This window comes from Nilaparvata lugens, chromosome 4 (assembly GCF_014356525.2).
Source record: "Nilaparvata lugens isolate BPH chromosome 4, ASM1435652v1, whole genome shotgun sequence".
NCBI classification, from domain to species: domain Eukaryota; kingdom Metazoa; phylum Arthropoda; class Insecta; order Hemiptera; family Delphacidae; genus Nilaparvata; species Nilaparvata lugens.
In genome coordinates this window covers 59,006,576-59,024,482 of record NC_052507.1, presented here as the reverse complement: position 1 = coordinate 59,024,482, position 17,907 = coordinate 59,006,576, and the positions used below count along the sequence as shown (strand labels likewise).

Genomic DNA, 17,907 nt, shown 5'->3' with positions numbered 1-17,907 from the left:
AATACCATGACATTTTCTATTCTTTCAATTCCTATTATTACCATAGATCGATTCAGATCAGCACAATGTTTATACTGTATGTTCATAATAGATTTTTCTGATTGTGAAAAGAAATAGTCAATAATTGCTGGGAATTTAAAGTGATATGCAACGATTTGAACCTGATAAATTGGATTGTTAAATGACAATTGAAATTCAGTGAATTTTACTGTACAGCATTCCTTTTCCTCCTATTTTATTGGGTGATGAGTGGAGATGATTTATGATTTCATATTTGGATTCATCTTTTCATAGTTCAATATTTTTTTGGAAAACTAGAACTTTTGAAAATTAAAAATGTTTATGTATAAACTTCTCAGGTGTTCAAAAACTTCTTAAAACCTTTGCCTGTCCCTTTGTGAGGCAGGAGTATTATTATCTTAGTATGTACTATATAATCATATGATAATGGAAAGCTATATTAAAAACAGCTATAACTCCCTTGTTTTCGGGTATTTTTGAAAATGGGACTTACGCTTTAAAGAATTTGAGGTCGCTGAATCCAAATCCTAAATCAGAAATCTTCTATCTATATTTTTAAGGAAGTTAGACTTTGAGAAAAAGTGATGAGTCATACTTTGAGCAAACGTCGGCATAGTTGTTAGATCTGTCGGCTTATTCGTAAGATCCCCATGTGAAAGTACAGGAGAGCTGCAAAATATGAATATGATCTTCCGTAATATGATATTCCAGGAGCGAGGTCTCTGCCGTGTGAAACTGGCCTTAGGAGCCTGGTCAGTTAGCTCTCAAAGCCTAAGGCCTCTTTCACACGATAGGAGACGTGCAACTTGAACACTGAACAGTGTTCTCGTTTTTTTGTCGAAGTACATTGAGTCAAATCGTGTCTTTCACATGGTGACTCCTATCCAGGAACCTCGTTTTGTCACGTCTTTTCCCCTCGAGGCAAGCAGAGGCAAGATCTAACAACTACGCCGCCGTTTCCACAAAGTATGACTCATCACTTTTTTCTCAAAGTCTAACTTCCTTAAAAATATAGATAGAAGATTTCTGATTTCGGATTTGGATTCAGCGACCCCAAATTCTTTAAAGCGTAAGTCCCGTTTTCGAAAATATCCGAAAACAAGGAAGTTATGGCTGTTTTTAATAAAGCTTTCTATTATCATATAATTATACGGTAAAAACGAACAGGTACTGTACTATACAGTACGTAAGTACTCTAGCTATTATAATACAACTTACACTGTATTCGTGTAGGAAATTTGGTAGGTTATTTATCTTGATTTCTGAAAATACCCCAAAATAAGGGAGTAAGATAACTTTGAAAAACCAAAGTTTTCCTGCCGATTGAAGAAACATTAAAAATTAGTCTACAAGACATATTATGTCTTAGAATAAAAACGTGTAACAAATATCAGATCACTATTCAAGCTATCAAGCTTTTCATAAATTTCATAAGTTTGTGTCGACGGTATATGACATAAAAGGCAAATGCTCGCGCTTGGTCCATAGTTCTACGACTGAGGAATGAGGATTTAGGTCAGCAACTAAAATCGACAAGCCATGATTGTCAATCTTACTCATGATACAAAGCTTTGTACTATGATACATGGTTTTCATTCCGTATCATTCTTTAATAAAAATAAAACAAGATTCCGGTTTCAAAAGCATCAAAGTCGCCAGGCTGGTCTGAGCTATTCATGACTTTTTTTCAGTATGCATTATCAACTCAGCAGTTCTAATACACAGACATCACTACTTGGAATGCCATGACATTTTCTATTCTTTCAATTCCTATTATTACCATAGATCGATTCAGATCAGCACAATGTTTATACTGTATGTTCATAATAGATTTTTCTGATTGTAAAAAGAAATAGTCAATAATTGCTGGGAATTTAAAGTGATATTCAACGATTTGAACCTGATAAATTGGATTGTTGAATGACAATTGAAATTCAGTGAATTTTACTGTACAACATTCCTTTTCCTCCTATTTTATTGGGTGATGAGTGGAGATGATTTATGATTTCATATTTGGATTCATCTTTTCATAGTTCAATATTTTTTTGGAAAACTAGAATTTTTAAAAATTAAAAATGTTTATGTATAAACTTCTCAGGTGTTCAAAAACTTCTTAAAACCTTTGCCTGTCCCTTTGTGAGGCAGGAGTATTATTATCTTAGTATGTACTATATAATCATATGATAATGGAAAGCTATATTAAAAACAGCTATAACTCCCTTGTTTTCGGGTATTTTTGAAAATGGGACTTACGCTTTAAAGAATTTGAGGTCGCTGAATCCAAATCCGAAATCAGAAATCTTCTATCTATATTTTTAAGGAAGTTAGACTTTGAGAAAAAGTGATGAGTCATAGGTTTGAGCAAACGTCGGCATAGTTGTTGGATCTGTCGGCTTATTCGTAAGATCCCCATGTGAAAGTACAGGAGAGCTGCAAAATATGAAATATGATCTTCCATAATATGATATTCCAGGAGCGAGGTCTCTGCCGTGTGAAACTGGCCTTACTCTCCGATCCTTGAAGGGAAGGCATTCAATCTACAAGATCGTTGAGCACCCATATAACTCAAGTTGTGGATTGAGCGCCATCTTGTCAAGAATAACGCTTCAAGAGCTGGCTGACCAAGTACCTGAGGTTTGTGAGAAACCATCAGCAGCATTTCGACCAAAAAACTTTGTTATCACATGATGTGTGCGCGGTGGGTCCCGTAAGAAGTTGATTGGCGGCTGAGTTCTTTGCAGCAGGTTTGAAGAAGCGGATTACTAGATAAGAAGAATGCTTAGAAAAATCTTACAACTATGTAAAAAATAGACGAAGGAACAGATATCAGATAGTATGAGGTACTTATTCATTGAAACAGGAAAGATCTAAAACCTGAAAAAATGTGGTCACCTTAATTTTTACATGCTTTTTGTACTGTACTATGATTCGTTGAAACATGTGATATTCATATCATTCCAAACACTACAATGTACCTCATCAAGACACCAATCCTAGTTATTTACTCAAATGACACTATTATCATGATTTAAGAAGCTAGTTGATACGAATTATTATAATGATAGAGGGCAAAAAGAGTGAGTTTGAAGCCTAAGTATGAACATTGTGATTTATATTTAAAAGTCTATTGAATATAATTTCCTACTGTGAACACCTCATTCTAATGCAATTTTAGATGTTGTAGTGATGTGTAATCTACATCAGATTATAAATGGATGATTATACTGTATCAGATTATGAATGAATGGTAGATTTATATTGATTATTTTATTTTTACATAAAGTGGTGAAATTTTATTGTTAAAATTGGATGCAATAAGTATCATTAGACAATAATTATGCTTGAATGTATTCATGCATAGAGTTTCAGACCAATTTCACCCAGAGGTGACTTGGAGTTTGATGAACATGATATTATTTGAGATATTACTTGGAGTCTGAGATTGAGATATTATTTAATGAGAAATTACATGATAACAGTTAAAAATCAATAGCAGTAGTTTTTTTTCAAAATCAATGACATTATTATTTCATTTCTATTTTTTGTTTCCTCAACACTTGATTTTTCTCCCTCCAAATAATTTAAGTTATCAACATGAACGTGGTTTGCACTGGTTTTGAATGCAATTAGATTTAAACAACGAATTCTGTTTCTTTCGATTACGGAACTCTATAGGTTCAGTCCTACAAAAATGGAAGTTATTTACCTTAGTTGAAAACATGAAAGATACTATTATACCTCAGAACAAAAATGTATTATATCTGATCTAACTCTTTCAAGCAAACTCTTGAGAGGATTCCCTTATAAATAATCATCCTCTATTCTACAGAATAGCACAACATTTTTTCTGTTTGAATAGAGAACGTTAATAGCAATTTTCTTCCCTTCAATCTTAGTTTTCCAAAGATCACGTGGAAATCAAGATCTTCAAATTTCAAATACAAGACGAGATCAAAAATACATGAGTCAAAAACACAAAAATTTGGATTGAGAATAGAAGAGGAGGAAAAATCGGCACACAGAGTCAAAAATTGTTTTTCAAAATTTCATCAATTTTGTAAAAAGATATTGATGAGATCAATTTTGAAATCTTACGTCAATTCTAAGAATGAAAAAAAGTCTGGAAATAGGGCCACATCAAAAAAACAAATTCCAAAAATACAAAAACGACATCCAGGTATAGAATGCAAATTCGTAATAAGAAGGAATCTACTTTTCAATTTCACCCATGCAAAGACAGTTTTTGAGCAAATATAGCTTTCAACCATGTCACAGACGGCTGCAAGTTCATGCCATAACATGTATTATGCTTCCACATGTATGCAAATTATTGCATAACATACAGTACTCACTCTTCCACGACCGTGATGCCAATATTTCATGGTAACTTGACCGAAAAATAAATAATGTCAATTAGATTTTGAGGTGATGTTATGAATGAGACATAGAAATTTGTTATGACAATGACACTAGGGAACATTGATCATATAATATTTCATAGGATGTTGCGGGTTTGACTGTACTAGGGTGGCGGAAGTTGGGTGATAGTATTGGAATTAGATAAGCATTGTTTTATCATGTGCCAAACCCTAATGAGAGGTAGAATCTTGAAAGGTTTTTGCTAATCATACCTATGAATCATTCTGATTGTTGGTTTAGTGGGTTTACTGAATATAATATCTCTGCTACGTATTTCTCATTAACCTATATGTCTAGCATTGTTGTGAGTTTGTCTATGATGTTTCATATAATTTTCCTTTAATACTCTATTTTTATTTGTCTTAGTCTAGTCTAAGATTGCCTTGAGCTACGTTCACTTCTGCGTTGAATAGATACCGTTGCGTGGATTTTGGAGCTTGCTTTTATTTACGTGTTTTTTGAAACTGGAAACTCGAATTTCTACCGCGTTGATGTATTTCCAAACGCTGTTAAGAAACTACTCAATCTACAACTGATAAAAGCTACATGTATTGGCTGTGTTCACATCTGCGAAAAATGCCAAAAGATATATATATACTGTAGGTACTGTATGGGGGATTCTAGCTCTATATGAAGCTATATGTGTTCATGGAGTAGATATAATCTTACGTTCGACGGAGAATCAACAATAAAATATGAGCCTACAATTTAGTAATACAGTATATGAAATTGGCTTTAGGAAAAAAATATGAATAAAAAGTGCTGAGGGTGAGTCGCTGATGTGAACACCTCCTATCATGGACTATGAGTGAATGAATATCCTTCAAACTGAACTACCGGTAGCCTACTGTTTATAGTTTAGAGGGCACATTTTTAGAGAAGCCGAAAAATAAATCAAGTTTTATTCTCACAATAATTTTCACCTTTATTACTTGGGAACAAGAATAATAATCTTGTACTGAATTGTTATACCTCGACTTTTATCATTACGGTAATATATTAGTATAGCCTATGTTCTATATACTATTTTCTATAGTATATCAAGGCAGAATCGCAGATGTGAACATAGCACAAGACCTGATCGCTTCTAAAGCAGCAACAATAAATTACTGATTGAGACTGGAAACATGAGCTTCTGTATAAATGAGAGTGGAGTAACATATATCGTATACCATAATATACAAGAGCAGCAATAATATTCTAATAGGATAAAGATAATAATGAGAGAGCTTTGCTAATTGCTGCTGTGCAGCAAGCCAATCTCTAACATTTTATGTAAGCTTTACGCCCTCGAGGCTTTTTTCAAAGCTATAATAATGCACCACTAATATAGATAGATAATAATATAGATAGATAGATAGATAAATGCATTTTTTATTTACCCTTTACGATATTAAAAATGATGTGGGCGAAGTGAGGCAATAGGAGCACCATCTTCTACTTGACCCACAATATACAGAGTGTTTCTAAAGTAAAACCTCAGTACATCACTATTTTAGTATGAATAGTATCCTACAAGCCAAGACAAATGAAGATTGGAAAAAATAGTGCTAAAAGCATTGAATCGACTAATTTGGATTTATCAATCCATTAAATTTATTCAAAGTTATTTTTGAAAGCAAATTATGATTGAGTTTTCAGAGGTCTCACATTTCCAGTCCCAACCAATAATCTATCTACTGGCTTTTCACTACTGGTGTGTACTTTTGAAAACCTACCAATGGACACTTTCTTTTGGTTTTCCTCCTGGGCTAGGGTCGGATACTTGGCGGGATCTATCATTCGGCTGATGTAGTCATCTGATGTGATGCGCTCGGGGATCGCTGTCTCGACGTGGCTGAAAACATGCAACATGCTGTCACATAACCTCATCTTGTGCTGACACATAACCCCGCAACATGTGCCATAACTTGTCACATAATCCCACTTGGTGCTGGGTGGGCTGAATCCGACATGCGTATAAAGTTTGTCTCATAACCCTATGTGTAATGTTGTCACAAGACCTTGCATGGTCCATAACATGCGTCATGTTGTCACATAATCCAACTTATAGTTCGAATAGAGCAAGATGTGACTCAAGCAGTCACCCGCATGAATACAGCGTCATTGTCAAATTGTGTCCAATTGTAAATTCTTCAAATTTCCAATCAAACCACAGAATATTGAAACTAAGACATCATCTTTGATTCCTTGAGAAGTTTCAGGGTTGATGAGTTGGAAGGGAAAATTGAACTTTATTAGTAAAATTCAAATTGTGAAAAAATGTTTTTTGTTTGAATGTGGTACTGTATTACTTTTCTTTGAGTTATCAGATGTAGGAATGAATGAGTTGAAGGCCTACTGTTAATATTTAAGTTGAGTATTATTTTATACTCTGTATTTCAATTATTAGAAGAATAAATTTTTCAATGGCGCTTCACTAGACTCATATTTTTCATTCATTTCATAGAGCATTTTTCAATTAATGAATATAATGTCTGTCAATGTTGAGAAATTTGACCAGACAACGAATTTTTTACTCGTTAGAAAATTATATGTTTAAAAATATAAAGTGGATGGATGGTGGAGGCAAGTAAGTTATTAAAAAATAATTGAAATTATTTCCACACAAGTCAAAAGTAGTTAGGTAAATAAGTGCTCCAGTTTTATTGCCTATAACTATAACTAAGCCTATAATGTTTTAGTGAATCATTATAATATTATATTATCCATATTCATATGATCTGTAGCCAAAAATAAATAATAATTATGGACTTGCATTCTACTGCAGGCCTACCAGCATTAGAAATTTGAAAGAAACACAATTTGACACAATCTGGCAACGCCAATATGTGGACGACTGATGATTGTTTAAGTTTCAACTTGTTCTATTCAGTGATGTTCCCAGAGGCCTAACCAACATGCGTCATGTCATCACCGACCCTCACTAGATGGAACCGCCCCATCCAAACTAAAGAAGAACAGATCCAGAGGTAACGTCAAGTCAACCTACCGACATAGAGACTTCGCACATAGATGTCGTTGGCGACACTACGCGGCGGTTCCAGCATTTGTCTGACGTAATCGTCAGCTTTGGCGCTGTGTCTGATGATGTCGTCATCATCGTCATCGACGTCATCGACCACATCCAGATCAGCGAACCGGCTGCTGAGTCAGATCACGCTCGTTTTAGTTGGGGTTGTTCAGTCCCTTTTTTCAAGGATCGTGCAAGTCTTAGGGTGGTTTTCCCCGTTCAAATTTTCATTTTTGGTCAGGGATGTGGAGAAAGGACGTGCAGTTTGTTTTCATTTCGCTTCAATTGTGTTTCTATTGGTTTTGAAAATATTATTCAGGGTATATAGATTCAAAAACAGGGTTTCTATTGAAAATGATTTAGTATTGAGTTTTTGCAGACTTATAAAGGAATACTCGAGGGTGGATTTTGATCGTGTTGTTCTCCATTGTAGTAGAGTGATGGGATGAGCAGAATATTGTCGAATTCAAAAACTCATCCATTATGTGGAGAAATTATGCAGTTCTTAGTGTTGAAGAGTTTATCTGTAGTTGGTTGATTTCTAGTTTGGCTCTCTCTGTTTTGTATGGAGGCTGCAACAGGTTGCACAGTTTGACTCAAGTTATTCTTGAAACTTCTGCTGAGTTCATTCTGCTGTTGAATTGTAGAGTTTTAGGCTTAGCGGTTTGTTTAGAGGTTCATTGCTTGGTTTTTCAAATTTAAGCTATGAAATATATTATTTTAGACCTAATTCAGGCCGCCCATAATTTGCATTGTAATCCGGAAGGCTGGATCAATCAAGGATATTACAACGCGGGTATCCTAGCTGCAAATCAAGATAGATTTTTCGGTTTTTCATGTCAAGAAAAGTTGTTCTGTGTAGTACCGTGTGGTTGCTTAGAGTCCAGTTGTCCATCCACCATCATTTTACTCTTATATTGATTTCTCTTACCTCCATTCATTTATTCTTCATGTTTCATCATTTAGCAGCCATGAGTTATTTGCAACGATATCGTACCTAATTTAGTATTCTATAGTATACCATGTAACTCCTTATTCATCATTGATTCCACGCTGTCTCATTATTACTTCAACTTATCTCACTCCCTCTTTTGTAAATCATAGAATTTTATCAGTGTTACAGTCACCTATATCAGTTGTCTCAACTCCATGACTTCCCCTTTTAATGCTTATAGCAATCTGAAACGATCTCTCCTACATTCAAAATTTTGTTGAATTCCAATTTAAATGTATTCTGTTAATTAATCTAAATAATAATAGAATTGAGAATGATGGAGAATATGATGTTTAAGCAGATGCAATGATAGTTTCGTGAAAATTTGTTGTGAAGAATATCGAATTTCTAAGGCCTGTCTGGGAAATTGGACCGAATCATTAAAATAATTGATCTAAATGTAGGTAGATGTATTGTTAATGAAATTCGATTGGATTTCTTCTACGTTAATTTATGTAATATGCATCGATGTTTTTTTTTGTTTGCATTTGGAGATAGGAGTATTCTGTACATGCTATTATGTGGATATAAAAAGAATAATTTTAGTTTTGAATGTGGGTCTTATGTTTGTAATGGATGGAATGGTGTAAGACATGTAGGAAGTATTATGCAATGATGAGTGAAGGGTTGAGGAAAAATATGGAGCAAACAATAATGAATGATAGGGAACAAACAATAAAACAATGGGTGAAGCAAGCAACAATGAATTATGTAAAATATACAGTGTTTTGGTGTTTGATTCTCAACACTGAAAAAATTTTCGACCTTAAGATTTCTATGAAATCATGTAAAGTAGATAGCCTATAGATAGGCCTATTTCAAATAAGCTGAGAAGAAATACATCAATAGATTATGATAAATTAGGCCTATCTATAGATTGAGCTCAATATTGATATGAAACATTTTTCTGGAAAATTATATTTGATAATCTTATGAAGAAAATGTGCTTTTATTCTATTCAGTTGCTTGTTGAATTATTAGCCTCTAATAAATCGGCCTAATGGGAGAATACAATAAGCGGTACCGCCGGTACAAAATATAGGCTATATATTTTGATTCTATATCATATAAAATTCTTTGATTGAATGCTTCCTGATTAATAATTAATAAATTTTGAAAATCTATCATCGAGAATCAAACACTACGTTTCAAAATAATTTCTCAATTATTCGATCAGCAATATCTACACATGACGAATAATATATACATACTTACAGATAAATTAATGATGATTTTGAACAAATAAAACTTAAAAATTGATTTTAGAAATATGCTGTAGGGTAATAAAATGAATGATTTGTGCCAAAGTTTGATGAAATTCATCCACCTTTGAATGAATGTATTAGAAGTCTATAGCCTACCAATAATTCAATGAAATATGATAAATTTATAATACAGTACTAAAATTCTACAGAGAGTTCGAAAAGTTACTGCTCACTTGAGTAATAGAAGTGACTTGGTGCACAGTGACTTTCCGAACTCTCAGAAGGCATAATTATAGTTAATACATTCAAAAAATCAAATTAAAATAAATAAGATATAAAATAAAATTAAATTAAAATAAATAAAATATAAAATAAAATCAAATTCAATAAAATCAATTTTATCGAAAATTATTACAGAAATTGTTTCTTAATATTGCCAAAATAAAATTCATGATTGAGTTGTAATTAAAATAAAATTTGAATAAGACTTTAATCACATACGGCTGTAATCGAAGGTGATTGAATCTCCAATTGGATATTATTTGTCAATGAATTGACAATTTTTTCTCAACTGTGCTCTCATGATTTGAATGCGCAATAAGAAATGCTAAGATTCTCTCATTTTATATTATTTAAAACCCATCCTATTCTATTTCTCGATAGCAGTTTAGATTTTATGAAATTGGAAAATGTTGATATCTTTGAAATTGTTGGGGTTTTATCATTTTATCTACTAATAAAAGTATAAATAGTACATACTCGAATGTGCCGCTGATGGGAAGGGGCCGGACGGCACGGGGCAGGGGGGTGTGCACTCTCTTCAGCAGAGCAGCTGTCTGCGCTCTGATTGATCTCGTCTCATCGCTGAAATTCTGCAATTTAATCAGCAATAACCATTATCAATCACAAATTATATCAGGAATCAGAATTGAAAAACCAATCATTCTCCAAAGCATTGTTTCAATTATTCTTATCCCAGCACTGCTGGTTATTTTAGGGATTTGAAATTAATCTGCAATTGTTTATTTTTTCAATATTACTGGCATCGTTCTACCATAATATTCCTTGTTTAGCAAATAATAGCTATTCAAAACATACTTAAATTAATTAATATTATCTAATAAATTACAAGGACCTAGCATTATCTACATTTCTAATTTCAGCTCGAAAACTATCAACTACACTTACTAATATAGGTATCAAATCAATATAATTCAACGGTATTTCTCTGAATTTTATTTTTTGGAATTCATCAGTTCGGAATGTATTTTATGATGCTAGAGTACGGTAGTTCTTTATCTCAGTTATACGAATTCATAATATTATAAAGCGAGGTAATTTTGATAATTCAAATTAATCTCACTTCTAGTGCTGATGTCAAATACATGGAGCTTGTATGGTAGTGCATAAGATTGCATAAATCATTTATATATATATATATAATATATATATATATATATATTATATATATATATATATATATTATATATATATATATATATTATATATATATATATAATATATATATATATAGAGAGAGAGAGAGAGAGAGAGAGAGAGAGATCAAATACAGGCAAGCAAAATTTATAGTTACAGAATTTATTGTATACATGCAGGAGGAAGGATTTCTAATTTTGATTTTCAAAATACATACCAGTAGGAAATAATCAGCCTGAAAACATGAAACCAAATAATAATCAAATACCAATCTACGTAAATTTGTTGGCGTTAGTTTGCAAGGGTATTTTTAAAATGAAGGAATTCATTATTTGAAAATGACGAAAATTCTGGAGTCTACCATTTTTAGTCTATTCTCACCAAAATTTTCAACCACATACTCATTATTTAAGAGAACGCTACAATCACTCAAGAGTCAAAAACCAAGATGATTCTAAATAAGACGTTGATATCAAACTTAGAATAATTGGAATCGTTTGATATCGGAGAATCTTGGTACTCCAGTGTTAAGTTGTCAAATCATTTAACTGGTTAACTGAAAATTTTTGATAATTCATTGAGGATATGAATTATTAGAAGAAATAATATAGTTTGCAAATTATCTCCATCTTTTTCAGAATTTTTTCAATATTTTCACTTTTTGATACTATAAATTATTATTATTTCACATATCCAACTAGATATGAAAATGAAAATGCATGCAATTTCTAGAAAAAGTCCCAACAGTCTATTAAAAGTTTACAATCTGAAGCTGGGGTGTGCAAAATCAGGATTAAATATAATTATAATGGATGACACTAGTGTTGTATCTATCCAAGGTAGGGAAATAATAAAATTGGGTTCACAATTGACACCACAGGTAAACAGACACAAAATGTACCTATGTTGTCTGAAAACTAAACTATTTCTTCATCATCAAAACCACACAAAATAAAAACATTTGTTTGTGAAAAAATCCTTGAACTTCAATCATCAAAGTATAAACTCAATAAAACTTCCACTCCAGAAAAAAGGTAAACTGTAGTATTTGTGAATGAGATAATGTGATGAAATTTGATTTATTGGAATGATTGACAACTTATAACTATTTGTTCCATTATTAGTGATGTGAAAACACAAATAAATGTAGCCCATAGGTCATCAAGGGGATCTATATTGGTGAATTAAATTTTCATTCATGATGGTGAAATTCTTATTTAAAGAACATAGGCTATATATAAAATTAAAATTTCCCTCAAAATTATTATTATTCTTGTTAATAATATCATATTTCTTATTTGGATTTTCTGGTGATAGCTTATTATGACTTATCTCTGGTTTTGTGACTGATTCCCTATATTATTCGGGATTCATCCCAATATAAATTACTTCATTATAGTTCATTTATACAACAAGTGTGGAGTTATTAATATTCATATGCAGTAACTTCCAACTATTCATAGAATGAACAGGGAACTTCTATTAATTCTCAAGAAAAGCTATATTAACTGCAAGCATAGAAATTGTACACAGCAACTTTTGAAAGTTTAGTTTATTATATGAAGCTTGAGATATTATACAAGATATAGAAGACAGTGCTACATAATATATTACAGGATGTTGAAAATCTGTACAAAAATTAACAAAATCATTTCAAATACATTTGCAAAAATTGCTAGTTAATTTTACATTAATCAAGAAGCATTTTTACATTTCGATTATTGATTATTCTTATTATAGCGTAAGTTAATCAACAATAATTCAATAACACATTTATTATAATATTGAGAGAGATGGAATAGGACTTTCATCATATATGTCCTACTCAATTCATCATTTATTTGACTCAAAAAACGGTTATTGGAAATCTGTACAGTAGGTCTATTATTGTAAGCCTATGCCCTATCTTAGTATCTGGTGAGATTAATTTCAAATAAATAATATATACATTAATTTAGTCATGAGTAGTGATTATGATACACGAAAAAATGACGATGTGATTATGAATCAGAGCTGTAGAGTGTAATATCAATGCATAATTTTAAAGAAAAGCTATCTTTTATTTCATCATGCGTGTGCGATATACAGCACGTATGAAAAATATCTCATTTGTTTCAAGCTTGAATTGAAACATAAATTTAATACAGTAGGTGAACTTGAATTATAGGGACATTTTTCAATCACTCTTTGTTCAATTTGAGACTAACTTGTGATTAGTTTTAAATTGTTGATAGTGTGTAATATGAATGAAAAACTGTACATTTTCTGTCAAACCCTCACAGCAAACCCTCATGCGTTACCGTTATGCATTTCAGTTGCGACAAGATTTAGAGGTTTAGATAGTTGTGTTGTGGTTTATTCACAATAAGAGGACCCTCCTAGTCCTTCCATCATCTCCCAGTTGCACCACAGTTTGTGGTGTTTTTGAGCCATAAAATGGCGTCCGCATGCTTACCACAATCGATCGGGAGTTGAGGAAGTCCTCGGAGGGGACGTAAGCTAGATGGGGCCGTACCCGGTGGTTGATGCGGTCCAGTTCGGCGTAGAGTTGTGCGCGTTTGGTGCGCGGTGGCGGGGTGGACGCCGACAGGTAGTTGAGACGTTTGTGCGCGATGTGAGGGATGCCTGGCTGGTAGGTGTGCGCCTGAAAACAAAATTTGAAAATTAGGAAATTGTGTAAAATTAAATAAATTGTGTAGTTGAAACAAATTTTATTGAAGTGGAATTATTGGAAAAGTTATTAAGGGTTGAACTAGAATTCACATTTGAGTGGAATTATTAAAATAGTTTTCAAAAACGGGTAAAAAGTTATGAGAAATGCTTATTATTAATCAATATTCCATACAACGGTGAAATTAGAAGAGCTATGGAGGATGAAGATACCGATGAAAGATGAGTTCTTGTACAAAAAGAACAAGATACCAAGTAGTATATAGAAGTATAATCTATAAGAAATGGAATTTAGAAAGCGTTGTCAAGAGAAAAAAAATATGGTAATAAATTATGAGAACTGTATTTATAGTGGAATTAGATTAAAAGAGTTATCAGAAGGAAGAGGGAGAATGATGTGGATGATGAAAAAGAATGGGAATATACCTGGGAATCAAATTAACATCCAGGAAAACAGAATTGGAAAAATCAATCAGATGATAGAAATTCATGAATTGGACAATTTATGGAGGAATGTGCTCATGTAATGGATCTCCTCGCATTGTGGAGGAGGTGACGACGGAGGATGTATTTGGAAAGAAAAAATCATTCAGAATGGATGGGATAAAACTTGGAAAGGTGCGTAGGGTGTAGAGCATTAGCTTGTATAAACCAAATTTCCGTCAAAATCTAACTACCATGGAAGTGATAAAGATTTTTATGAGTTGAAATGCATCAGTTGATGTTACAATATGGTCTACATTTTTAATGTTATCGGGAGTAAACAATCATAGAAATATTCACTAGGAGGAAGTAATGAAGTTTGAATAAAACAAAATATTATCCACAAATACTACTAGCAAAATACGCAATCCTATACATCGCAATTTATATAATAAAACTATATAATTAACAAAAATATAATTTACTGTCTTATTAGAGATTTGATATAACTTTGGATAATAAACAGGAATTTATTTTTATATAATATTTCTATAATTTTTTATAGGTGGGTACTATTTATTATTTGTATATACAGGAGGTACTATGTGTTAGTCAGTATTTTCTAACTAAAATTATGAAAAGGGATTCCTTCAAAAACTACTGGATGAAATTCTCCTGGGAATGTCATATCGCACTTCAATTTTGCATGCTGGAGAGGTTGAAATCTGATGCATTTTCAAAAAAAAAAAAAATGATAACCTCTTCTTGAGAAACAGAAGTCCAAATTGAATCATCAATTTCTGATTCAGAATCCAAATCATAGTCATCAGCAACAGGAGTCATTGCTGTGGTTTTCTCTGCACAAAATAATAGAATGGCAGGAGATTGATGAAGAATAAAAAATGAGAATAATAAAGAGTGTATGAAAAAATCAAATAAGAGAGACAGTATTAATATAAATAAAAAATCATGCAAGCAAGTGATAATGAAGTTTTGAATAAGTAGATGAGTCAGAAAAAACTTATACAACAAAGATGCTTTTATTCTATGGTAGAATGTATTGATAAAATCGTCATTAAATAAAGGAGCAGAATAAAATTGAAATGAATTTTATTGATATGAAATGAAAAAGATGTTGTCATTGCTACATAAATCAACATCTCTCTCATTCCATCTTAATATGGAGAAATTCCTCATCTCCGTTCTTAGCGTAAATTGTAATTCTATTGATTGAAGAACATTAATGTGGACCACAGATCAAATAATTTATTCAGGCTCAGCAAATTTATTCGATTAGAAAAATTATTTGGGAGTAGCATTAATAAATAGATTCATATTGTTGGAGAAATAATTTTTAAATGAGAATAATATTATCATTAGACCTATTGATCATTCCATCCCATATTGATAATATAAGTTCCTAAATTCTCAGTGCAGTTACTTACTGCGCTGCTGCAATGTCAAAATTCAAGTAGGCCTAACCAAAATTTATTGAGAAAATGGGATGAGTATAGTCTGTGTAAAATAAGTTGAGACTTGGCCCTCCATCTCAAGAAATTACAGGGTTGCCAAATCGTGTAAAATTGCAACTATCTCAAATTTCCAATTCAACGTCAGAATTGGATGTAGAATATCATCCCCGATATCCTAGTAGTGCTAGAAAATATCCAGGGTTGAAGGATTAAAAGGAAATTTAACTTTTATGATAAAATTGGAAATATCGCGAAAATTTGTTATTCTTTTGAATATCACTTCTCTCAGAATCATGGGGCGTCTTAATGCGTAATAATTTTATATCAAATTAACGGGGAGAATGTCTTCTTTCTATTGGTGTCTGGATAATTTTTATCCGACCTATAGTTATTTTTTAATTAATGTTTATGTTCGTCAATGTAGAGACATTTCGAGCAGAAAACATGAAATTTTCGACATGCTGGAAACTTTTTGTTTCAAAAGATAAGTAGGTTGTGAAAGCGAGAAAGTTTCTCAGAAATCATTGAAATTATTTTTCCAATTGTCAAACGTACTCGGAAGAAAGTATTTTAGTTGCAATTTTACACGATTTGGCGACCCTGTAATTTCTTGGGATGGAGGGCCAAGTCTCAACTTATTTTACACAAACTATATAGGTACCATGTCTTGTACTCCATTCTATAACATCTGATTCATTTAATTCAAGGACAAACATCTCAAACCGATTTTTAACAATCCTTCACTTATTCAACAATATGAGTTATATCTCCATCATATTTCATTTATATAAAATGAAACATTTACTAGGCTAATCATTGAATAGGACACCTGAAAATTTGAAGCTTGCTATTACCATCAAATTCTATTGTTTCTCAATCCTGTTGTTCAATATATATAAATTATTGTTTCAAATAATTTTGGAAGCAAACAACAGTTTCCTACTTACTAATAAGTCCCCTTGAACCAGATTCCATACTGTAGCTGTTGATATCACTTCACAAGAAAACAACAAACAAGAAATAGGCGTTGAGAAAACAAAATATGCCCACCAGAAGTCACCACTAAACAAGGACCAGCTAACAGATTTTCATTCGGTGTTCGCCAATGAAATTATGGCTAAAAGCCAGGCTTTGTGATGCTAGATGTCAGTAGATTTGGCAACAGGCTTCTCAAATTTATTTTGTCATTAAGAAAATTCAACATCAGCTTAACACACACAGGAACTCTAGTGTGTGAGAGCTAAACTGAATTCTTATCTAAAAGAAGTTTATAGAATCGCAGATTCAATAAGAAATATATTTCCTTTATGATAGAATTCATCATTTTCCTCCTCAATATTTCAGGTCTTTCCTTACCTACATATAGAATAGTCATCAATTATCTTAATAGGTATTTCATAAAATCAGTTATCAGTTGAAATCAGGCAGTTACAATACAATTTCAATTATTAAAAATTGTTTCATAATCACCATATTGGAAAACGTTCAATAGAATGAATTTTATTAAAAACTAATCAGGATATTCAATAACTATGTTGTATTCTAACTGAATAATCGCATTACCTTTGTATTATTCTTTGATGATATCATTACTGGAGATCAGTAGACCTAGAGATCATCACAGAACACTGGATGAAGCACTTTTAGACATTATATCACTAAACAACAAGGATCTAATTCATTGTATCTTATTGCCAGATTGAGTCTGACAATATATGTATAAATACGCATATATTTAGATTTTTTATTTATTACCGGTACCGTACCTATTCATTTATTGCTGTCTTACATTAGATGAAAATGAAAGAGAATTTGACCATAAATACATCCACGTTTTTGACCTGATAATTCATTTCATTTTAATACTCGATATTCAATGAATATTGAATTACCCATGAATCAATTGTAACAAAAAACTGCAAAGCTCCAGACCTTTCATGACAAGCCGTCACGCAAGGTATTTACCGTAGCTTTTAACTGCAAGTCTGGGTCTATTAATAAGCTCAAATGTGCAAAGTAAATCATCCACTCCTCAATAAATACGTTCACTCCACATATTCTATAAATAAATACATCCGTTTACCACATGGACGATTCATTTGCTATTGATTCATCGCTTAAAATCTATTTTGGATTTGAGGGAATGCAACGCAGACATTTTCAGATGAAATTTGTGCTAACTTCATAATTTTTCTTTCTTTTGCTGAATATCCTACACCCCACTTTGCTATCTGATACACTGATGGCAATCTG

General features: G+C 32.2%; 1 protein-coding gene across 47 annotated transcripts in view; it reads right to left on the bottom strand.

Moving 5' to 3' along the window:
- LOC111055036 (uncharacterized protein CG45076) overlaps window positions 1-17,907 on the bottom strand; it is a 56,042-nt gene that overhangs the window by 12,659 nt on the left and 25,476 nt on the right. For 8 of the 47 annotated variants that reach the window (XM_039426003.1, XM_039426013.1, XM_022342197.2 and 5 more), the window contains 3 exons: window positions 13,545-13,733; window positions 10,412-10,524; window positions 4,374-4,408 (listed from right to left, as the gene is read on the bottom strand). In XM_039426003.1, the coding sequence (XP_039281937.1) occupies window positions 4,374-4,408; window positions 10,412-10,524; window positions 13,545-13,733 (337 nt within the window). Of the gene's footprint in view, window positions 1-4,373; window positions 4,409-6,158; window positions 6,278-7,432; window positions 7,588-10,411; window positions 10,525-13,544; window positions 13,734-14,941; window positions 15,040-16,601; window positions 16,725-17,907 lie in introns of those variants that run through there. The other 39 variants (XM_039426009.1, XM_039426018.1, XM_039426014.1 and 36 more) reach the window with 13 other exon arrangements.